A 23,904-nucleotide genomic window follows, 5' to 3' on the forward strand; every position below is an offset into this window, starting at 1 on the left:
TTTTAGAAGATGTTTAAAGTTTCTAATATTATATTTAAAAGATTAATTATTTCCACCATTATCTATTTATATTTTAATGAAACTTTTTAGTGTAGTAATTTTTTTTTTGCTTGTGGTTAACTGGTAACACACAAATAAATTTAATGCGTAATTTAAGATCTTATCAATTTTAAAATGTATATAAACAAGTCAAACTCGAATCAATAATAAATCTCAAGTTTAAAAAACTTAAAAACTATTTAATATGGCTTATTTTGGATTTAAGCATAAACACGTACTCATATTCATAATACTGATATTATTTACAACATCATCAACCAATTGCAGTTTTCAAAAGAGACAGGGTTCTTGTAATGACTGTATTAATAAGTTTTGTGCTTGCTCTTTCAACGGCGGCGGTCAATGTGGAACAATACTTAACGAATGCAATTTATATTGTGGAAAAATAGGTACTATTAAATGTACAGCAACATCTATAGAGACTATAAATTTACCTCCTACACCTACACCTACTCCAAAAACTCCACCACCAAAAGCACCACCAAAAGTACCAACAAAAGTACCAACAAAAGTACCACCAAAAGTACCAACAAAGGTACCAACAAAAGTACCACCAAAAGTACCACCAAAAGTACCACCAAAAGTACCACCAAAAGTACCACCAAAAGTACCACCAAAAGTACCACCAAAAGTACCACCAAAAGTACCACCAAAAGTACCACCAAAAGTACCACCAAAAGTACCACCAAAAGTACCACCAAAAGTACCACCAAAAGTACCACCAAAAATGCCACCAAAAGGTGCACCACCAAAAGAACCAAAAGGCGCACCACCAAAAGAACCAAAAGGTGCACCAACAAATGAACCACCAAAAGGTGCACCACCAAAAGTACCACCAAAAGGTGCACCACAAAAAGAACCACCAAAAGGTGCACCACCAAAAGCACCACCAAAAGAACCACCAAAAGTACCACCACCTGCACCTCCACCAAAAGAACTACCACCACCAATACCAAAAGCTCCACCACCATTAGGTGTAACGCCAACGCCAACCATCCCTGCTAAAACAACACCTACTACTTGTACCTCTGGAGATGATCCTAAATGCTTTCCATCAAACATGTAAGTATTAAACATTTACTATAATAATAACCATTTTATTCTTTTTTTTCCTTCAAAATATTAAATTAATTTATCAATTATAGTGTTCCGATAGTTACAACATATACAGAATCAGGTGTAGAAACACCAACACCAGTTCCTGAAAACGCAAAATTGACAACAATCGAAACAACACTTACATCATACTTTGCTGGTTATTCAACAATAAATTCCTTAGGTATACCTACATTCGTCCCTCCATCCACTCTATATGTAGTGAAGAGTATTGCCGTTACTGAAGCTCCTACCAATACTATAGTTTCAGATTCTACGACAATTTTACATGATATTAATAGTCATGGTTTATGGGGTGTTACTATGAGTTTATCCGTAATAACTGCAACTTTCATTTTTATGATGATTGCGTAAAAAAATGAAAAAAATGTAAATTTTTACTTGTTTTTATTTTTGTAAATTAATTTCATTTGATAAATACCTATAGTAAATATGTATTATATTAATTATATTATTATTGGGTTCCATATAAGAATGTAATCATTCAAAATGTGATTTTTTCGTATTATAATATTTATTTTCACGTGAAATCATATTACTTCGAAATTTTCAGTTAAAACATTTTGTTTATTTCTAGTACAAATAAAAGCAAAAAACAAGAAATATCGTAAAAACTAAAAATGAAAATGAAAAAAATTTAAGAAAATTTATAATAGATAATGATTTAGAAAGATGAGAGGCTAAAAAAATGAAAACAAGAACCAGTCTTGTAAATAATAATACAGAATTATAATAAAGCTAGATAAAAAGAATTGAATCGATAATTTTCTTCTGTATAAGAAAATGTATAACCTTAAAATGTCCACTAAATAATAAATGTTTTACGAAAAAAGCTCAAATATGTAAAAAAAAAAAAAGAAATTCTTCGATAGGATAACATATTTAATAATCTTTTTGTGGAATAAGTAATAAGTTCTTTCCTATATTGTTAGTGACTTGATCAATTGTCGTTTGAATTGCCACAGAAGTAAGGATATGACGCATCAAGTTCTTGTGAAATTACATTTTGTGGCATCGAAATATTATTTACACCCTTATTATTATGCACTATATTATTGTTGTGTAATTGCGTTGAAATATCGTTATGATTATTTAATTGAATTTTATTTTTTGATTTCGCTGCGCCGCGAGATTTTCGAGAAGTGGTTTTATTGTGAGTTCGATAATGTGCTGCAAAATTATCAGAACGTCCAAATCTTTTACCACACCCAGGATAACTACAAGTATACTTCCTTTCACCAGTATGAGTGATCATGTGACGTTTGAGATGTTCGAGTCTTTTAAAGCTCCAAGTGCATCCAGGCCAATCACATGCGTGACGGTTCTTTGCAGAAGAACTGGTTAAATTAGAGTTGCGTTGAGATACAGTAGTAGAATTAATGCTAGAAGTTGAACATATAGGCTGCGCCTCATTTAATGAATGTGTGAAAGTTATATTGCCAGAGATTGTTGAGATGTCGTTAGAGGATGTTGGAGGAGATATGTGGGGCATGACTTGATTCATAAAAATGCTCGTATTTTGTATTGAAAGATGATGTGGTTGTGGAGGAGTTGGTAAAGAAAAAATAGGTAACATCCAATTATGAATTAAACTTTGTTGGGAAGGAATATCTCTTGTTGTAAAGGTGTTGCCTTGAGAATCCGTAAAAAAATGAAAATCTCGATTTGATTCAAAATTAGATAACAAAAATTTTGGGTCAATATTACTATTATTAATAACTGCAGTTGAATTATTATTAATTAGAGGATTGGATTTTAATGTAGTTGACGTTGAATTTGCTTTAGAATCTAATAAGAAAATAAAAAAAAAAATTATATGTAAATATAATATGAAATAGAAGATCGAAACCAAATTCGATGAAGAACTCACCCATTGTTTTAAATAAATCGTAAGATTAATTTATGAAACTAAAAAGAGTTGGTGGGAAAACATATGTATTATAATAAATTATAATTAAATCTTTTCTTTTTGCAAGAGCGAAAATATTATTAAAGAAAGTAAGCGAAAAGAGTATTATTACCAAAAGATTTTACCTATATATCCGCAGTAATTATCTAAAACCGATGTCACCGATGTCATAAAAAAAAATCATCACACATGATGGTTTAAAAAAATATAATCAGTAAATGGTAATTCAAATAATTTTTAAGCAAGCAGGTTTTTTTAAACCAACCTTCGGGAGTAGTACTTAAATTTAAATTTGAAACTCAAGGTAGGAGAAAAAAATCAAAGGAAAAAAAACGCGCGAGAAAATGAAGTTTGAGGAGTAAAAGGAAATGCCCTAATATTTATTAAAGACAAATAAACCAAAAAAAGTTATAAATGAGGAGGTTCTACGACAGGTTTAAAACCCAAAGACAATCTATTTAAAAGAAAATTACCAATTTTTTCTAACCATTTTGTAACTTTCAAATGTAATGCAAGTTAACAGAGTTCCAATCATCTTACAACTATTATTTGACGAAATATTACTAAATTTTCAAGCGCATTTTAAGTGATCAATATATTTATTTGCTCATTGTGATGTTTTTGCGTTATTGCATATAAAGCCAAAAAAGTAGAGTTGATCAAATGAATTTACTTAAAAAACGAACAATTAAGGATTAATTAAAGATTTAAACAAAGATTGATTTGTAAATAATCAAAAGAAAAACCAGAATTAAGGGGTGAGAAAATATTACGGGATTTCTTTAATATTATAATAATACGTATTCTTTTTGTTATCGTAAATAATCCTTAAATATATCCCTGCCGAAAAATCTCTTGAATACCTTATTCAAGAAAGATAGTTGTATCACAACATATTTAATGATTTGAATTATATTGTGTATTATAAATAACCTTTTAATACTTATGATACACAACAAACATGACAAAAATTTGTAACAATTACGCGAATATGTAAACATTTTTCATTCATTGGTGCAATTGTTCGGATGCTCGTGGAAAATCTGTGGAAAACTGCGGTAAGGTATTTAAAAAACAATTATACGCGCCCAAATTTGCACATTAATAGACAATACAAAAAAGAATCGATTTTAATTGGTCCGAGTCAGGTGACCAATACAACGATCGGGCTTATATAAATATTAAATATTAGTAATTGATTGACATTGTCCTCTGGCATTTCCATCAATTAATTTTTGATTTTTAAAGAATAAATTATTGCTCCTTTATAATGAATAATCAATATCAAAAACATATTCAAGATGATGTTAGCGAAACTTCTCATTACAGTAAATTAGTTTATATATATATATTTTTCTTTTACATATTTTTTTTTTACGAAAGAAGTTAAATTAATTTTTTTTTTTGAATTTTTGAAACAGCTACTCCGCCATCTTCGCCCTTAACACAAGCGATTGATCACAATATTAAGAGAATTGATAAGATAAAACTGGATAGCCACATAACAAAAAATTATCAAAATCAAAATACTTCAAAAATTGATAACAACGATAATATGTTTGAAGATTTATTGTCAACATCAGATACAGCCAGTCAAAAAAGAAATTCTGCATCAAATGCTCCCCCTTCTAATTTTATATTTGAAACTCAAAAAAATAGAGTAATCAATTTAACTTCCAATATTATTGAAAATATGAAACAAAAAGAAGAAGACTTGATTAAAATTGATATTAGTCAATTTGAATTCTCGTATCCTACAAAGCCTCAAAGTTTTATTAAAACTACTGAATTAGGAGATCTGGCATTTCTTTATCGGGTTAATAAAAATATAGTATCTGTTTGTTTTAATAGAATGCAATATGAAGCGGCGATTCCACTAAGCCAGGTGACTGGATTTTGTGTTACTGACAATGGAAAAATTCTTATAAAAATGAAGAAGAATTATCAACACTATGTAAATATAATAATTTTTTTATTGTTATAATTATTATGTTTTTATTATCATGTAATTCCAAACGTTTTATTTTATAGTTTTGCCATCATCTTGGAGAATATCCGTATCTCCTTGAACCTACTCCAATGAATTATGATCCAACTGGTAATAAATTCGATAGAGCACAATCATTATTGCTAACTCCTCACTCATCAGTAAGGCTTCCAACTTTATCATCACTGGAATCCAGAATTGATAGATTATATTTTTGTAAAAATGGAATTCATAATGAAGTTAATACAGAAGACGAGCTAAAGGTATGTCTTATGGCTATTCTATATTGATACAATCAATGTTTTTTTTTCAATATTAACTTTGTTTCTTAGATATATATAACATGTGTTTTCCCACATGAACGTCGAGCAATCGCATTTCCTATTAATGCCCAATTCCATATATTATTGGATACCATCGAAAGTAGATTTGGAAAAAAATCTCCGATTCCTCGTTACAGGAAGAACAAAGAATGGATTGAAATAAATAATGATGAAACTTGGAGAATTATAAAAGGTCAAGCAATTGGAAAGAGAATATTGAGGTTAGAACTTCATATTTGGTAAATAAGGAGCTGGAGGTTAGATTTGTGGTGATTAAGAAGGGATAATATTACTATTGAGCTTTTTCTGCAATTTAATTGATGATTTTCATAATAATTTCCGTAACTACTTCATATTGTAGTTGTGAAAAAGTATTTTATTGATAATTTTACAATGTACAATAATAGGATATAACTATTTTTTAGATATATGAGAATAAATTTAAAAACAGTTCAAATTTTTCCAATCTCCTCGCAATAAAGACCATAGATAACCTATACTAAATAATTTTCAATGTTTTTTTGAAAAAAAAAATTAGCACAATTACAATGGTTTATGGAAGTAACACGAGAAGGGTCAAGAAGGTAAATGGACGGATGTAAAAATATCGGTCTCCCATCTAATAATTTTAGTAATTAAATATCTAATACAATATCCAACAAATTTCACACAGTCAAATTTTCATGCCATATTTCCATTATAAAAATTTAAGTATTGTTTAAAATCAATTTTATCGTAGGGTACAATAATATCGTCATATTGTCGTCGTATAAAATACCATTTATCTATAGATATCCTTCTCACAAAACCCCATGGATCCAGTCGTGATGATCCAAAGAGAAATGCAAGGGTATTCATGACAATACCTATTAATTATCAAAAAAGAAAAGGAAAAGGTATAACAGGTAAGTTATAACTCTTTAATCTATTATTTATGAATCAAAAATATACTAACCAAATGCACCGCCAGCTGATCCAAAAATACTAAGAATGGTCGTTGTTCTATATAGTATATAAATAAGATGTTGTATTCATAGTAATGTTTATTAGTACTATATAAACTGTTAATTTACCGTTTTTCACTAGTCTCCTCCACTATAAAGTCTCCTGGACTAATACTGAAGTAGCCATTTGTTCCAATTGGCATATTATATGGATCCTGGTTGAAAGGAAAGTAATTGACCAAACATTCTATACTTGATGTGGTGTGATAAGTAGGAGGTAATCCAAAGATAGATCCAAAATTCCAAGGAGGAATGCTATTGTATGTTTTTGTTCTAAATTTTACCTAAATAAATAGATAGAAATAATCAAATAAATATCCATAAATAACTCAGAAAACAACTAATAAATAATATAGAAACATCTTACCAGTGAAACTCTGTCAACAATTGCAGGGACAAAGATTCCTTGAAGCTGAAGACGTAATTCAACAGCTTTATCCATCTTCAATAATGGATTGAAATCTATTTCATTAATATATAAGCAATTTTAAAATATAATCCCATATAAAGAAACGTAACGTGGTGAAATCTCAAAAAATAGATAAAATCATGTGGATGAAAATTTACTTACTGTGTGATATAAAATCTAATGTAATCAAGGCCACTCCAAGTTCCTCAGCTTCTGCTTCTGTTGTGTTTATGTTGAAATAAAATTTTAACTTATTCAGCCCATCTGGCTTTTCACGTACGTATTTTAAGCCCGAATTGAAAGTGCGGCAATATCTTTGGTCACCACTATTATAAGTGATGTTTGAAATATATCTCAAGCATCCTGGTATTTCTATATTATTATTCAACTTGTAATCGCAGGCTAACATCTCAAAATACCCTGGAGAACACATTTTTATATCTATCAATAATAAAAGGTGTAAGTCGTATGAATTTGTCTTTATTTGTTAACAAAACTTACTGGGAACATGTATTGTATCTAAGAAATCATATTTGATATTCAGAAGGGGATAATCTGTTGCAAGCTGATATATCAAATAACCCAAATAGAGAAGATAGGAAAGGATGGCAAATGTGTATGCAAAACGTCGAAAAATAATAATTACTGAATCCTTCTGTGAGAGGAGTATTGTAATAACTAATAAGTATACCGCTCTACAACGAATATATCTATTAATCAATATACAAATACGTGTATACATACCTTCATATTGAAAGCTTATAGAAATAACTTACTGTCAACTTTTTAATCATCTTACATTTTATATTTATATACGAAACTAGATACAATTAATAAAATTTAAGTTTATACATGAAACTTTCACAAATATATTTCAAATTGGTTTATAAATAGAGTATTGTTTTTTTTACAAATTAGATGGTGCCAATATTTATTGTTTATTTTGGGACACGAGTGCAATGTGACAAACAATTCAATTTGCAAACAAAAATTTTTTTTCGACATTACACGTCGATTGCATCTAGAAGGTTAATTATATTAATTATATTTGACATTTAAAAACTAAGCAAGTTAAGATGTATTGACTATTGAGTAAACCAAATATAATTAGCCAGATAGCAAAAAAAAAATTTTAAAGCAACGAACACTATGCGCAAAAAATTTAAAGTAACGTGAAATTATTTTCGCTAAATCTCCCGGATCACGATCATTTTCAGCCTTTGAGCTTTTTCTTAAAATATCCCACTATTTTTATAATTATGTAGAATGTTCTATCTCTTTTCGTGTAACTTTAGGATTAAACTTCTTCCGATTTGTCATACCGTTATTCCGCAGATACATTGAACATTAACATGTAAGGACATAAAATATCACAGCATATCAACTTTATATCTCGACCAATAACAGGTATATGGAATATTTAATGGTGGTCAGTAATTTTATGTTCTTAAAATAAGGTTACATGAATTCCACACGTGAACTTAATTACAGTATCCTGTATCAGTCATATTTAATATAAATTTTAAAGAAATTAAATTCAATTGAATTCGGGTAAATTTAGGTGAAGAACATTTTTCAAAGTTGAGATGGTTGATAGTATTCCGTAACTGAGGGTAGGAAATGCCTATTATTTTAGCTAATATCTCTTATTATTATTATATATTCACTATTTCGTGATTTACTAATTAGCATCCATAAATATAGACGTTTTAGCTTTGCTATCTACCTGCAGATATCCCGTAATCTCACAAAAGTGACAAAACTACATCCAAATAATAATTGCTATTAATCTATTATGACCTAAATTCATGACCCAATAACTAACTGTACAACACACTGTATGGTGAAATTTAGTAATTGTTTGCCATGTTTGCCAGTTATGACGTTTTAATTACGCGAAATAACCATCTGAGATTTTTAATCAACTCGCTAATTATATTCTTTAAATTATGTTTTTGCCTCTTACATGTTATGATTATAACTCTATTTGTATTTAGAAACTTAGTTGTCATGAACTTGTCATGAACATAAGAATCTTTCTTGCTCCTAGACAAAATCAAGCCATAATGAAATTAGCATATCGTATACATTATATGAACTAATGTAATTATTGATTAAGGCCAATATTTCATTCGTTCCAAAGGGTTGGCTTTCTTTTTTATGGTTGGCAATAGTTAATTTCATATATCGATTAAATAATTTGGCGATAATCTAAACAATCCATGGATCATGAAAAATACACGAGAAATCTCTCAAACTCACAATCTTGATACTATCCTAAAAGATTAATTTTTTTATTTTATTTTATTTTATTTCTAGAAGAGGAGTAAACGCTATCCTAAAAGATCGATGTGTTTAATACTAATTCTTTCATAATGAACAATTTATATTTTATACACGTGTTGCCGGTGTTGGATTAGATATAATTATATAAGATCACAAAGACTGTACAAATTATTATTATTTTTTTTTAAAAAAAAAGAAAAACTTCTTTTTTAGATATGAGATTAAAATTTAAAATATTTAAATATTTCAAAATTTTCCGATCTCCTTACAGTAAAGAAACCATAGATAACCTACACTCAACCACTATTTTTATAACTATTTAGTAAATAGCATATTTAACAATATTCAACTAATTTACCAGCTTTTTATGTCATATTTACAGAAAATGAATTTTAGCTATAATAGAATAATTAGTTGAATTCGATTCTAAATTTGAATTTACAAATACGGTATGTCCTAATTCGAATATAAATATTATAATGGTATACAAATTTTTATGTTCGCATTATTTTTTTCCCTTCATAATTTATAACTTTATAATTCAGCTTTTTATTTCTGAATTTCTGAACAATGGAACATATTATTTCACGAGGGCATAATAAAAATCATTCCAATTTGGACAAATTTTTATGAATAACCAAGTATTTTTCAAGGTCAATTTCATCATTGAGTAAATTGTCATCATCTTGTGGTATAAAAGTTCGCAGAAGATACCATTTATCTATAGATATCCTTCTCACAAAACCAGTCGTGGTGATCCAAAGAGAAATGCAAGGGTACTCATGACAATACCTATCAATTATCAAAAAAGAAAAGAAAAGGTATAACAGGTAAGTTATAACTCTTTAATTTATTAGTATTTATGAATCAAAAATATACTAACCAAATGCACCGCCGGCTGATCCAAAAATACTAAGAATGATGGTCGTCGTACTATATATAGTTTATAAATAACATTAGTTGTATCATACATAGTAATGTTCCTTAGTACTATATAAACTGTTAATTTACCGTTTCTCACTAGTCTCCTCCACTATAAAGTCGCCTGGACTAATACTGAAGTAGCCATTTGTTCCAATTGGCATATTAAATGGATTCTTGTTGAATTCGAAGTAATTGACCAAACATTCTATACTTGGTGTGCTGTGATAGGTAGGAGGTAATCCAAAGATAGAACCAAAATTCCAAGGAGGAATGCTATTGTATATTTTTGTTCTAAATTTTACCTAAATAAATAGATAGAAATAAATATCCATAAATAACACAGAAAACAACTAATAAATAATATAGAAACATCTTACCAGTGAAACTCTGTCAACAATTGCAGGGACAAAGATTCCTTGAAGCTGAAGACGTAATTCAACAGCTTTATCCATCTTCAATAATGGATTGAAATCTATTTTATTAATATATAAGCAATTTTATAATATAATCCCATATAAAGAAACGTAACTTGATGAAATCTCAAAAATAGATAAAATCATGTGGATGAAAATTTACTTACTGTGTGGTATAAAATCTAATGTAATCAAAGCCACTCCAAGTTCCTCAGCTTCTGCTTCTGTTGTGTTTATTTTGAAATAAAATTTTAACTTATTCAGCCCATCTGGCTTTTCACGTACGTACTTTAAGCCCGAATTGAAAGTGCGGCAATATCTTTGGTCACCACTATTATAAGTGATGTTTGAGATATATCTCAAGCATCCTGGTATTTCTATATTATTATTCAACTTGTAATCGCAGGCTAACATCTCAAAATACCCTGGGGAACACATTTTTATATCTATCAATAATAAAAGATGTAAGTTCATTTGTAAGTTCGTATGAATTTGTCTTTATTTGTTAACAAAGCTTACTGGGAACATGTATTGTATCTAAGAAATCATATTTTATATTCAGAAGGGGATAATCTGTTGCAAGCTGATATATCAAATAACTCAAATAGAGAAGAGAGGAAAGGATGGCAAATGCGTATGCAAAGTGTCGAAAAATAATAAGATTTACTGAATCCTTCTGTGAGAGGAGTATTGTAATAACTAATAAGTATACTGCTCTACAACGAATATATCTATGAATCAATATACAAATACGTATATACATACCTTCATATTGAAAGCTTATAGAAATAACTTACTGTCAACTTTCTAAACATCTTACATTTTATATTTATATACGAAACTAGATACAATTAATAAAATTTAAGTTTATACACGAAACTTTCACAAATATATTTCAAATTGGTTTATAAATAGAGCATTGTTTTTGTTACAAATTAGATGGGACCAATATTTATTGTTTATTAACATAAATTTTGGGACACGAGTGCAATGTGACAAACAATTCAATTTGCAAACAAAATTTTTTTTTCGACATTACACGTCGATTGCGTCTAGAAGGTTAATTATATTAATTATTTAAAAACTAAGCAAGTTAAGATGTATTGAGCAAACCAAATATAATTAGCCAGATAGCGAAAAAAAACATTTTAAAGCAACGAACACTATGCGAAAAAATTTAAAGTAACGTTTCGCTAAATCTCCCGGTTCACGATCATTTTCAGCCTTTTGAGCCTTTTGACTTAAAATATCCCACTATTTATAATTATGTAGAATGTTCTATCTCTTTTCGTGTAACTTTTAGGATTAAACTTCTTCCGATTTGTCATACCGTTATTCCGCTATTCCGCAGATACATTAAACATTAACATGTAAGGACATAAAATATCACAGCATATCAACTTTATATCTCGACCAATAACATGCATATTGAATATTTAATGGTGGTCAATAATTTTATGTTCTTAAAATAAGGTTACATGAATTCCACACGTGAACTTAATTACAGTATTCATATGTAATATAAATTTTAAAGAAATTAATTTCAATTGAATTCGGGTAAATTTAGGTGAAGAACATTTTTCAAAGTTGAGATGGTTGATAGTATTCCGTAACTGAGGGTAGGAAATGCCTAATATTTTAAACTAATATCTCTCATTATATGTTCACTATTTCGTGATTTACTAATTAGCATCCATAAATATATCTGTTTTAGCTTTGCAATCTATCTACCTGCAGATATTCCGTAATCTCACAAAACTACATCCAAATAATAATAGCTATTAATCTATTATGACCTAAATTCATGACCCAATAACTAACTGTACTACACACTGTAATGTATGGTGAAATTTAGTAATTGTTTGCCATGTTTGCCAGTTATGACGTTTTAATTACGCGATATAACCATCTAAGATTTTTAATCAACTCGCTAATTATATTCTTTAAATTATGTTTTTGCCTCTTGCATGCTTATGATTTATAATTTTTATTTGTATTTAGAAACTTGTCATGAACTTGTCATGAACTTAAGATTCTTTCAGAATCTTTCTTGCACCCTAGACAAATCAAGCCATAATGAAATTAGCATAACGTATACATTATATGAACTAATGAAATTATTGATTAAGGCCAATATTTTATTCGTTCCAAAGGGTTGGCTTTCTTTTTTATGGTTGGCAAAGTTAATTTCATAGATCGATTAAACAATTTGGCGATAATTTAAACAATCCATGGATCAATTGGATCATGGGCAATAAATACACGAGAAATCTCTCAAACTCACAATCTTAATACTATTCTAAAAGATCAATGTGTTTAGTACCAATTCTTTCATAATGAACAATTTATACACGTGTTTGCCGGTGTTGGATTAGATATAATTATAAAAGATCACAAAGACGGACTGTACGAATTATTATTATTATTTTTTTTTAAAAAAAAAAACTTCTTTTTTAGACACGAGATTAAAATTTAAAATATTTAAATATTTCAAAAGTTTCCGATCTCCTTACAGTAAAGAAACCATAGTAGATAGCCTACACTCAACCACTACTTTGTAAATAGCATATTTAACAATATTCAACTAATTTAACAGCTTTTATGTCATATTTACATAAAATGAATTTAGCTAATTAGTTGAATTCTAAATTAGAATTTGCAAATATACCCTAATTCGAATATAAATATCGTAATGGTATACAAATTTTTATGTTCGCATTATTTTTTTCCCTTCATAATTTATAACTTTATAATTCAGCTTTTTATTTCAATGCAACATATTATTTCGCGAAGGCATATTATAAATTATTCCAATTTGGACAAATTTTTATGAATAACCAAGTATTTTTTAAAATCAATTTCATCGTAGAGTAAATTGTCATCGCCATCTTTTGGTATAAAAGTTCGTAGAAGATACCATTTATCTATAGATATCCTTCTCACAAAACCCCATGGATCTAGTCGTGGTGATCCAAAGAGAAATTTAAGAGTACTCATGACAATACCTATTAATTATCGAAAAAAAAGAAAAGTAAAAGGTATAACGGGTAAGTTATGACTCTTTAATTTATTATTTATGAATCAAAAATATACTAACCAAATGCACCGCCAGCTGATCCAAAAATACTAAGAATGGTCGTTGTTCTATATAGTATATAAATAAGATTAGTTGTATTCATAGTAATGTTTATTAGTACTATATATATGAACTGTTAATTTACCGTTTTTCACTGGTCTCCTCCACTATAAAGTCTCCTGGACTAATACTGAAGTAGCCATTTGTTCCAATCGGCATATTATATGGATTCTGGTTGAAAGGAAAGTAATTGACCGAGCATTCTATACTCGGTGTACTGTGATAATTAGGAGGTAATCCAAAGATAGAACCAAAATTCCAAGGAGGAATGCTATTGTATATTTTTGTTTTAAATTTTACCTAAATAAATAAATAGAAAATAAATATCCATGAATAACACAGAAAACAACTAATAAATAAAATATAAAATCTTACCAGTGCAACTCTATCAACAATTGCAGGGACAAAGTTGCCTTTAAGCTGAAGACGTAATTCAACAGCTTTATCCATCTTCAATAATGGATTGAAATCTATTTTATTAATATAAAAAATTTATATAATCTCATATAAAGCTTCGTAACCCCGTGAGATCTCAAAACAGATAAAATTCGTGTGGGTGAAAATTTACTTACTGGGTGGTATTAAATCTAATGTAATCAAAGCCACTCCAAGTTCCTCAGCTTCTGCTTCTGTTGTGTTGATTTTGAAAAAAAATTTTAACTTATTCAGTCCATCTGGCTTATCATGTACATACTTTAAATCCGAATTGAAAGTACGGCAATAAATTCGCTCATCGGCATTATAAGTAATGTTAGAGATATATCTCAAGCATTCTGGTATTGTACTATTATTATTTAATTTGTATTTACAAGCTAAAATATCAAAATACCCTGGGGAACACATTTTCATACCTATCAATAATAAAAGGCGTAAGTTCATTTGCAAGCTCATGTGAATTTGTTTTTATTTGTTAACAGAACTTACTGGGAACTTGCATTACATCTAAGAAATTATATTTGACATTAAGAAGGGGATAATCTGTTGCAAGCTGATGTATCAAATAACCCAAATATAAAAGGTAAAAAAAGATGGCACATGCGTATGTAAAGTATCGAAAAACGGTAAAAAAATTTACTGAATCCTTGTTCGCTGAATCCTTCTGTGAGTAGTATTATAATAAGAATATATAATATCTCTACAACGAATATGTACGTATACAGTATACATACCTTCATATTGAAAACAGATACGAATTATTATTTCCAATACAATTAGTACTCAATTATGTTTACAAACGAATTATATTTATAAAAAAAAATATTATTTTATTTTTACAATTTAGGTTATGCAATGGTGAACTTTAGATTATTTATTATTTATATTAATTTTGGACACGAGTGGAACGTGAAAACATAAAATAAAAATTCGCAAAACCACAGATTGCAAAAAAATCCGACATTTATACATCGATTGCGCTTAGTTAAAACTAAGCAAGCTGATATATCAAGTAAACCAAATATTATTATTCAGATGGTAAAAACATTTTAAAGTGTATATAAAGCAGCGAACATTATGTGCATAAATTTTCATGGTTCGCTATCCGTTTTAAAAATTACTGGATAACCGGATATGAAAATCCTTAGCAGTGACGGATCTTAACGGGAACTTACACACATATTACGTTCCTTATTGTGCAACTTTTAAATAATGAAAGGCTTCCGACTTGTCATACCGTTATAAACAAACACACATTGAATATTAATATATAAGGATATATTTTAAAACATCATATCTCGACCAATAACAGGCATATGGAATATTTAATGGTGGCCAATAAAATCACAAATAATGTAATCTTTTTACAGTAAATGAGATTATGCGAATTCCATAAATTTTAAGGAAATTAATTCGATTCGGAATTAAAGTATTTTTCAAGTTCGAATCCATTAACTTATAAGCTAATATTTTAAATAGCCTATATAGCCACTAATTCGTGACTTATTAAGTAAAGCTTGCGCAATAATAAATAGAAAACATTTATCTATCTCCGTAATCTCATGATCCTAAAAAAAATATAGAAAATACGTCACGCTACCTATTAATCTGTTATGAGTTAAATTCATGTCCCATTAACTAACTATATAAACACCCAACACACCTGCATGGCGAAAATAGTGGAGAGCCCGTATTATTTAGCAATTGTTTGCCCGCTATGACGTTTAATTACGCTATCCAGCCATCTAACTGGGATTTGAAGTTTTACTTGCATGTTTATAATTTTAATAAGTTTTCTCAACATAAGATTCCTTATATTTTCACTCCTTATTGTATTCAGAAACTTGTCATGAACTTGAATGAACTAATAAGGGTTAAAAACCTTAATATCTTTCTTGCATTCTAGACATAAAATCAAGTCATCATGAAATTAACATACCGTTACACTATATGGACTAATGTTGTTATTGATTATATAAAGAGCCTATTCGAGCTTAGCTTTTTTATGGTTGGAATTGGAAATAGCTAATTTCATTGATCGGTTAAATATTTTTGCGAAAACCTAAACAATCAGTAACAATCCACGGATCAAAAAACACTACGAGAAATCTCTCAAACTCAATCTTAATGTTGTTTAGTACTTAATTCTTTCATAATGAACAATGTTACACACGTGTTGGATTAAATCAGTATAAATATAAACGACCACAGAGATTGTACGAATTAATTTTTTTTTTTTTAGGAAAAAAAAACTATGAGCAATCTATATAACCAAATTGTTATATTTGGTGATTCTCTTACTCAGGTTTTCTTTTTAATTTAAAATTAAAATGATAAATTTGGTATTTAGCAAATCTTTTATCTTATATATTATGTATTTATTTATTTTAATTTAATTTAGTTTAGTCATAATGCTTTTGAAAAAGGATGGGGTGCTGCACTTCAATATTCTTATATTAGAAAATTGGATGTCTTAAATAGGGGCTTTTCAGGTGCTTATAAATAACCTAAATTTCATTCATAAGATTAATATATTAAACTAAGATAAATGTTATCATATTTAGGTTATAATACTGAATTAGCAAAACATTTACTCCCACAATTATTACCAAAGAAAAATAATCCAACTAAAAATCCAAAAGTATTTTTATTAATTATATTTTTTGGAGCGAACGATGCGGCTATTCAACCATCAGTTCAACATGTTTCACTCGAAAAATATAAAGAAAACCTTAAACAAATGATTAATATCATTAAAGATCCAGACTCTCCTTATCATTCACCTGAAACAAGAATTTTACTTGTTACACCACCCCCATTAAATGAAGAAGCTCGAGTGAAGCATAAAGGACTTAAAGATAGAAAATCCGATGTTACTGCTAAATATGCTCAAGCATGTGTAGATTTAGCTAATGAGTTAAATGTTCCCGTTCTAAATTTATGGAAATTGATGACTGATAAGGTGACATTAACTAACGTGACCTTAAATGATTTATTATCTGATGGTATACATTTTTCCTCTCTTGGAAACGAAGTGAGTAATTCAAATCGATTGGGTTAAAAGAATTTACTTTTATTATTTAAATACGAAATTTCTTTTCTTGTTTTTTTTTTAGACTTTATTCCATGAATTATTGGATACAATTCGAAAGAATTGGCCAGAATTGGATCCTGATAATTTGAAACCGCTTACGCATCTATGGACTGAGTTAAATTATGAAATAAATCTCGAACAACAAGTCAATTCTCTTGAATTTAACATTATTAATCAACTTGGTGATAGTCTTTAAAAAAAAATAATAATTAACTGACCTATAAATTATAATTTTCTTTCTTTTGTTTAGAAGATTATGTTTAGTGTATACATAAAATTAATTTAATGAATACGAAATTTGTGTTTTTTTGGCGCAGTAATCGACATTCATTTCTATAAATTCTATTCTTTTAATCAAATTTTTTGAAAAATCATGTCAAATTATTATCTTTTATCTGCTAAAAAATGGAATGAAGAATTATCTTTAAATGAAAATTTATTTCCTATAGATCCAGCTATTAAAGAAATTTTTAAAAAAGATGGTCAAAGTCTTGATAATTTTGTACAACGGATTAAAGAAAATGAAATTCAACCAACAGTTCCTTCTCATTCATCGCCAATTTTTATATCCTTCTATTTTTTTTTTGATATTATGAATGTATTTATTTAATGATGTGATTTATATGTCTTTAACCTTCGCGCTATATATTACGTTGCTAAGGATTATATTATGAGAAAACGGAAACGAAGAAAAATCACGGATCAAAATCAACAACAAAATTCAAAAGTGTATGATGAAAAAAATTTTGGTACTTTATCATAAAAATATTATATTTTATTAACACTAATACTTATTATCATATTAAATTAATTTAATTAATTTCATTAAAAAAGATGATAATATGTCCATTGACATCTTGTCAGACGAAGTAAATCAAAAGTCGGAATCGACGGAAGATCATGTTACGTCTCTAAATTTTGAATTAATTCAAACTTTAAAAAGCTTATTCGAACAGATTACACAACACAGTAAAGAATGTGACACCAAAGAATTTTTATCTAAATTTAACGATTTGATTAGACTACCTCATGTTCAAGTAAGTATAAAGAAAGAACGCGTTTTTCCTTTGATTTAAAAATCAAAATAAATTTAAAATCTATTATATTAAACCATTATTTTATTATTAAGCTTCGTGAATCCTTTGAGAAATTAGAGATTACCCGAATTGATGATAAATTATTAGAAACTTTGTGTAATGACATAATACAGCATGAAGATATCATGTATCAGAATTATGTCATTTTCTTCAAATTTACATTTTTGGAAAAGGTATTTTATGACTTAATGAATCACTTAATTTGTAATCCGGATTTTGAACCCTTAACATTTTAATTTATATAATTTATATGTAGATACGTTTAATCACGTCGAAGCCTTCACGTGACTTACTGTCCATTCTTTCAAAAATTACAAAATCTAAAGGCAAACCAGTCGTCTATGGATTACTATTGCCTTTAATTAAAGAGTCTCAAGAGATTGCTCGACCACAATTGGAAGTTATTACTCGAATAATTAATGGAGGATTGAGTGAGGAATCTATCGTATCTCTAATAATGTAAAAATATACTGAATACTTAAAATTCTTTCTCATTACCAATTTTCCCTTCTAATAATCAACTCAATTTTTTTATATCAAAAATATTTAGAGAATTATTCTCTGATTTCCGAATGTTTAATGAGTCTACCAGTGTAACCCTACCCAATCATCTTGAGAAATGGGATGATTCAATGATTGAAATATTATTTTCGATATTTAATCAAAAATTTCAAATTGAAAATCAATATATTCTTAAAAGATTTTTATACCACTTGAATCTTAATCTTGAACTTCAACCTAATAATCAGAAATTAGGTCAGATATTATTATTACTTGTTACTAAGCATTCTGAAAGTATTATGGATCATTTGGAGGAAATTAAAGTTGCAGCAGAAAAGTCAACTACATTCTTAAAAAAGAGTGTTCTTGGAAAGGTAAATTCATTAACAAATAAACGTACATCACATAAATAATGGAAAGAAAACTCGGGTGAGTTGATTTTATTTCAATTGTTCTAAAGGATGAATTCTAAACATATCATAATTTTATACTTAATATTTCATAATCATAATCTTTAGCTTCTTTGGGTAATAAAACTTCACTTGGTGAAATTTCATCAATTTGATAACTATAAACAATTAATAAATAAGTATTATTCTTTTCTCATAAAGAATGGAAAGGAAATGATTACTTTACCCAAGTCGATTAATATAAAAATCCATTGCCAATTTATTTTCTTTTAGAGGAACAAAAAATAAAACAAACAAAAGAATTTAGTAATTAGTTATAATTAAATGAAATTTCATAACAATTCTTGTAATAAATACGTACTTTTAAACGTGGTTAACATAACCTTATTCATTTTCCAATTTTTTCCAATATTTTCCAATGTTCTCATTAAGAATGTACCTAAACCTTTTCTTCTTGCTTCTTCAGCTAATTGAATTTCATAACTGTATATACATTATTATTTAGTAAATTATTCAAAACTTAAGCAAAAGGAGGTAATTAATACATACCAATATATGACTTCAATTTCTTTATCATCATCTGCCATAGTTTCTTCCCAAGTAAATTGAAACATGGCAAATCCAATTGGTTTTTCATTATTTGACGCGATTAAATATTTACAATCTTTATCATTCATCTCTTGACGTTTTTGTTTAGAATTCCATCCAAGATTCGAACCTTTATACCTTAAAAAAAAAAAGAACCTATTATTATAAAGAAATGTTTATTTGTATTCAAAAAAAATATGAACTTACAAGTTTTCCATGTTTGATTTTAATAAGTCAAATGCCCATTCTTTCAATTTAGTTGGTAAAGTTGTAATTGTATAATATTCAATATTTATAACCATGCTTTTTTTTTTAAAAAAAAAAAAAAGGATAAGTAATCAAAATAAAAAGTTAAAATAAACACGAACGGCAATAAAAAAAATGTATACAAATATTTACTCATCGCATTCATATTTAATTGAAGGTCCAAGAAAATCGACTACATTGTCTGCCTTCAAATTATTTTACGCGTACTTACGCGTAAGTTACATAATATTTATGATGAGATAAAATTATTTGAATACCAACCTCATTTGCTACTTTAATGAAATCTTGGGTATTCACAGAATTATTCATTTAACGCTTACAAAATACTGCATATACATATACTACAAAGTGAGGAGAACTTTTAAAAACCAACATCTAGTTAAACATTAGATCTGCAATCACGACTTTGTAACACAAAGTGATAATCACTTTTCCGCTCATCATGTTATTAAATAATTTAATAAATTTATTAAATAATTACATTTTACTCATTTTTTGTACACAATAATTTTTACTATATACTAAAGAATGTTTCAATATGTCAAACTATTTAGCTTCAATTGAACGGAATTCTTTTGCAACATCGGTCATGTTCTTCAGTGCTGATTCAACCTCAGCCCATCCACGAGTCTTCAAGCCACAATCAGGATTAACCCAAATTAGATCCTTAGAAATATATTTAAGGATTTCTTGTAGACGAGCCTTCAATTCTTCTTTTGAAGGAACACGAGGAGAGTGTATATCATAAAGGCCTGGACCAATTTCATTTGTATATTCATGTTTCTCAAATGCGTTTAGGAGTTTTAAGTCTGATCTAGAATTTTCAATAGTAATTACGTCGGCATCCATACGCTGAATCGATTCAATGATGTCGTTGAAGTCGGAATAGCACATATGAGTATGAATTTGGGTGGAAGAATCAACGCCAGTACTAGAAAGAAGGAAGGCATCAACTGCCCAGTTGAGATATTCATTCCAATCTTCTTTACGGAGAGGTAATCCTTCACGGATAGCAGGTTCATCAATCTAAGAAATCGCAAATATGATTACTGTTAATTATTACAATTTTCATAATTTTCATAAAAAAAACCAGAAATGTTGCTTACCTGAATAACAGAAATACCAGCAGCTTCTAGATCATGTACTTCTTCTCGAATGGCAAGAGCCAATTGGAACGTAGTGTCTTTACGGGGCTGATCATCACGAACAAATGACCATTGGAGCATAGTAACCGGACCAGTTAACATACCTTTCAAAGGCTTCTTAGTTAGGGATTGAGCATATTTAATAACATCTACAGTCATAGGTTTTGGTCTGAAAACATCTCCAAAAATGATGGGTGGTTTGATGCAACGTGATCCGTAAGATTGAACCCAGCCATTTCCACTGAAAACATAGCCTATTTGGCAATTAATTAGTTATTTTTTTATTCTATTAAATTACATGACAGGCAAACTAATAAATATAAATACCCTCTAGATTTTCACCAAAGAATTCAACCATGTCATTACGTTCGAACTCTCCATGTACAAGAACATCTATGCCAATTTTTTCTTGAAAACGAATACATTTTTCAATTTCTTTATTGACGAAATCATCATACCCGGCTTGATCTATTTCACCTTTCTTGAGCTTAGCACGGACTGCACGGACTTCTTTTGTTTGAGGAAAAGATCCGACAGTGGTTGTTGGAAAGGAAGGAAGACCTAATTTTTGTTGCTGTTTTTGTCTTTCACGAAAAGGTAATTTACGCTTAAACATATCAGGATTGAGAGTTTTCATTTTCTCTTGCACAACGGCATTATGAATACGAGGTGACGTTTTTCGATTTTGAACTCTAAAATGAGAATATTCACTTAGTCAACCACAAGCCTATGATATAAACTATTCCTAAACAGATAGATCATAAGTACTTACGATTTGCGGTTAGCATCAATCTCGCTCTGAACAGATTGGTTACCATCATTCAATACTTTTGAAATAGTTACTATTTCCTTAATCTTTTCAGTAGCAAAAGATAACCAATCCAAAATTTCAGGATCAATTTTCTTCTCGGCTTGAACAGAATGAGGAGTGTGTAAAAGAGAACAAGATGGTGCAATAAAAACACGTTCAGAACCAAGAGTATCAATAGCTTTCTGAGCTGTGGTCAAAGCAGCATCAAAATTGGCTTTCCAAATATTACGCCCATTGATCAGACCAAGAGATAAGGAAACTGTCGAAGGTATGCTTTTCAAAATTGTTTCCAATTGACCAGGAGCGCGAACTAGATCAATGTGAATTGCACTTATGGGAGTATTGATTACGAAGTCAATATTGGTACCGATACGTTCGAAATATGTTGCAATCAAAATTTTTAGTTGAGGAGACACTTTAGTAAGTGCATTATAAGCAGAAGAATACTCTTTCTTAAGGTTGGAAGACAGATCAGTTACTAGAAATGGTTCATCAATTTGAATCCATGTAGCTCCAGCACCAGCCAATTTAGATAATAATTCTTCATATAAAGGAAGAAGCTTGCTCAATAACTGAATTGGTTCAAACTCATGAGGGGCACCCCTTATAGGCTTTCCAAGTAGTAGATAAGAGATCGGACCCAAAATGACAGGCCGAGTTTGAATACCGATGTCTTTCGCTTCTTTAAACTCGTCGAGTATTTTAGCAGGGTTGAGAGTGAATTGTTGATTTGGTTCAAATTCAGGGACAATGTAATGGTCTGCATTAAAAGTTTTAAGCTAGGATTAATAAAGTTTGGGCTAGACCATGCCGTATTATTACGTAACGCATAAAAATATTTGTCGTAATATGTCGCGATATGGCATTATTCTAATAAAATCATATTACTTACAATTAGTGTCGAACCATTTCTTCATTTCACAAGCAGGAACGTCAACTTCAGCTTTTTGAAGACCTCTACACATGGCAAAGTAGGTTTCAAGACCGGGGTGAAGGTTCTTGTAACGAGCAGGAATGACACCAAAAGCATAAGAGTGGTCAACCACTTGGTCATAAAAGGAGAAATCATTAGAGGGAATGTGTTCAAGACCAGCTTTATTTTGGAGTGACCAATGTTCTTCACGAATTTTCTACAAATTAAAAGCATGAAATTAATAATATAAAATATTGAAAACATACCAAATACTGCATACCTTTGAACCACTAAGAAGAGCATTTTCATCAACTTTTCCAGACCAAAAGTTTTCAACAAGGCGTTTCAATTCACGGTTAGCGCCCATACGAGGGAAACCTAGGTTCGTTGAGATAACCATTTTATTATATATAGAGTTATTTGATAGGGAAAATTTTTTTTTATCTGTATTCAGTCTCCTGAAAACAAATTAGTGAAAACTTTTTTTTAGGTGAAATTCTTTTTTTTTATGTAAAAAAAAAAAAAAAATGATCGATTATCAGTGGCTCTTGTGAATAATTGAGCCCCAGCTAAGCTTTTGAGTCTAACATAATCTAACATGGCAAGTGAAGGTTAATTAAAATAATTTATCAAGATAATCAATCGATAAATCTGCACAATAATAAACTTAAAATTATGCCCAAAAATATAAAATTGCATTAGAAATTTCCATTAAATTTTAAAATTATGCCAAAAATATAAAATCGATAAATCTGCACTAGAAAAATTTCCAATAATATTTCATTAAACTTTAAAATTTATAATCATGCCCAAAAAATTTTCTGGGCTAATCTAGATTTAGATTGACAAATAATTAAAATATTTCATATGATTTTTATTTTTTTTTTTTCAGACCAACTAAAAAAAGTTTTTATTTTTTCATTAATCTTAAAATTCCTAATCCAACTAATCCAACAGAAATAATTCCAATAAAATTCACCCAATTTTTAATTCCGCCAGATTTTTTATTTTCTTGTGTTTTGTTTTTCCAATAAATCCTTCTTTTTTCCCAAATTTCTTTATCTTTTCCATCTACC

General features: G+C 28.9%; 9 protein-coding genes across 9 annotated transcripts; 4 read left to right on the plus strand and 5 right to left on the minus strand.

Moving 5' to 3' along the window:
- Positions 1-244: 244 nt before the first annotated feature.
- Positions 245-1,530, plus strand: OCT59_029882 (uncharacterized protein; the record flags this gene model as incomplete). The annotated part of the gene is made up of 2 exons (XM_025327013.2): positions 245-1,122; positions 1,206-1,530. The coding sequence occupies 2 exons, from the start codon at positions 245-247 to the stop codon at positions 1,528-1,530; spliced, it is 1,203 nt and encodes a 400-aa protein (XP_025173351.2).
- Positions 1,531-4,286: 2,756 nt separating this feature from the next.
- On the plus strand, positions 4,287-5,859 carry OCT59_029883 (uncharacterized protein). The gene is made up of 4 exons (XM_025319624.2): positions 4,287-4,413; positions 4,507-5,039; positions 5,117-5,335; positions 5,405-5,859. The coding sequence occupies exons 1-4, from the start codon at positions 4,356-4,358 to the stop codon at positions 5,636-5,638; spliced, it is 1,044 nt and encodes a 347-aa protein (XP_025173353.1). The 5' UTR covers positions 4,287-4,355; the 3' UTR covers positions 5,639-5,859.
- Positions 5,860-6,076: 217 nt separating this feature from the next.
- On the minus strand, positions 6,077-7,558 carry OCT59_029884 (uncharacterized protein; the record flags this gene model as incomplete). The annotated part of the gene is made up of 7 exons (XM_066146279.1): positions 6,077-6,261; positions 6,351-6,397; positions 6,469-6,683; positions 6,767-6,861; positions 6,971-7,249; positions 7,310-7,463; positions 7,553-7,558. 7 exons carry the CDS (start codon positions 7,556-7,558, stop codon positions 6,077-6,079), a joined length of 981 nt encoding a protein of 326 aa, XP_065994940.1.
- Positions 7,559-9,830: 2,272 nt separating this feature from the next.
- Positions 9,831-10,869, minus strand: OCT59_029885 (uncharacterized protein; the record flags this gene model as incomplete). Its single annotated transcript, XM_066146280.1, has 5 exons — positions 9,831-9,886; positions 9,978-10,027; positions 10,106-10,320; positions 10,396-10,490; positions 10,599-10,869. 5 exons carry the CDS (start codon positions 10,867-10,869, stop codon positions 9,831-9,833), a joined length of 687 nt encoding a protein of 228 aa, XP_065994941.1.
- A 2,367-nt stretch (positions 10,870-13,236) lies between these two features.
- Positions 13,237-14,742, minus strand: OCT59_029886 (uncharacterized protein; the record flags this gene model as incomplete). The annotated part of the gene is made up of 8 exons (XM_066146281.1): positions 13,237-13,436; positions 13,529-13,575; positions 13,653-13,867; positions 13,943-14,037; positions 14,140-14,418; positions 14,492-14,555; positions 14,643-14,666; positions 14,737-14,742. The coding sequence occupies 8 exons, from the start codon at positions 14,740-14,742 to the stop codon at positions 13,237-13,239; spliced, it is 930 nt and encodes a 309-aa protein (XP_065994942.1).
- Positions 14,743-16,256: 1,514 nt separating this feature from the next.
- OCT59_029887 (uncharacterized protein) lies at positions 16,257-17,292 on the plus strand (the record flags this gene model as incomplete). Its single annotated transcript, XM_025319625.2, has 4 exons — positions 16,257-16,307; positions 16,404-16,494; positions 16,567-17,036; positions 17,119-17,292. 4 exons carry the CDS (start codon positions 16,257-16,259, stop codon positions 17,290-17,292), a joined length of 786 nt encoding a protein of 261 aa, XP_025173357.1.
- A 177-nt stretch (positions 17,293-17,469) lies between these two features.
- Positions 17,470-19,107, plus strand: OCT59_029888 (uncharacterized protein; the record flags this gene model as incomplete). Its single annotated transcript, XM_066146282.1, has 6 exons — positions 17,470-17,694; positions 17,758-17,845; positions 17,931-18,133; positions 18,226-18,366; positions 18,450-18,652; positions 18,744-19,107. 6 exons carry the CDS (start codon positions 17,470-17,472, stop codon positions 19,105-19,107), a joined length of 1,224 nt encoding a protein of 407 aa, XP_065994943.1.
- Positions 19,105-20,307, minus strand: OCT59_029889 (uncharacterized protein). The gene is made up of 7 exons (XM_025319627.2): positions 20,221-20,307; positions 20,092-20,144; positions 19,900-19,995; positions 19,654-19,830; positions 19,466-19,587; positions 19,331-19,370; positions 19,105-19,262 (listed from the first exon to the last, which is right to left on the minus strand). The coding sequence occupies exons 1-7, from the start codon at positions 20,266-20,268 to the stop codon at positions 19,172-19,174; spliced, it is 627 nt and encodes a 208-aa protein (XP_025173359.1). The 5' UTR covers positions 20,269-20,307; the 3' UTR covers positions 19,105-19,171.
- An 82-nt stretch (positions 20,308-20,389) lies between these two features.
- Positions 20,390-23,331, minus strand: OCT59_029890 (uncharacterized protein). Its single transcript, XM_025309453.2, has 6 exons — positions 23,109-23,331; positions 22,808-23,045; positions 21,877-22,675; positions 21,432-21,796; positions 21,066-21,358; positions 20,390-20,985 (listed from the first exon to the last, which is right to left on the minus strand). Exons 1-6 carry the CDS (start codon positions 23,226-23,228, stop codon positions 20,506-20,508), a joined length of 2,295 nt encoding a protein of 764 aa, XP_025173360.1. The 5' UTR covers positions 23,229-23,331; the 3' UTR covers positions 20,390-20,505.
- Between the last annotated feature and the right edge of the window lie 573 nt (positions 23,332-23,904).

This window comes from Rhizophagus irregularis, chromosome 9, assembly GCF_026210795.1.
Source record: "Rhizophagus irregularis chromosome 9, complete sequence".
Classification (NCBI taxonomy): Eukaryota; Fungi; Glomeromycota; class Glomeromycetes; order Glomerales; family Glomeraceae; genus Rhizophagus; species Rhizophagus irregularis.

Coding starts and splice junctions, on each gene's coding strand:
- OCT59_029889 (XM_025319627.2), bottom strand. CDS start 20,268: ATGAATAATTCTGTGAATACCCAAGATTTCATTAAAGTAGCAAATGAG. Junction 19,996..20,091: donor ATTAAATATGAATGCGATGA/GTAAATATTTGT, acceptor TAAAAAAAAAAG/CATGGTTATAAATATTGAAT. Junction 19,831..19,899: donor AAATCAAACATGGAAAACTT/GTAAGTTCATAT, acceptor TTTTTTTTTAAG/GTATAAAGGTTCGAATCTTG.
- OCT59_029890 (XM_025309453.2), bottom strand. CDS start 23,228: ATGGTTATCTCAACGAACCTAGGTTTCCCTCGTATGGGCGCTAACCGT. Junction 23,046..23,108: donor CTCTTCTTAGTGGTTCAAAG/GTATGCAGTATT, acceptor TTTAATTTGTAG/AAAATTCGTGAAGAACATTG. Junction 20,986..21,065: donor CTGGTATTTCTGTTATTCAG/GTAAGCAACATT, acceptor GCGATTTCTTAG/ATTGATGAACCTGCTATCCG.
- OCT59_029883 (XM_025319624.2), top strand. CDS start 4,356: ATGAATAATCAATATCAAAAACATATTCAAGATGATGTTAGCGAAACT. Junction 4,414..4,506: donor TAGCGAAACTTCTCATTACA/GTAAATTAGTTT, acceptor TTTTTGAAACAG/CTACTCCGCCATCTTCGCCC. Junction 5,336..5,404: donor ATACAGAAGACGAGCTAAAG/GTATGTCTTATG, acceptor TTTGTTTCTTAG/ATATATATAACATGTGTTTT.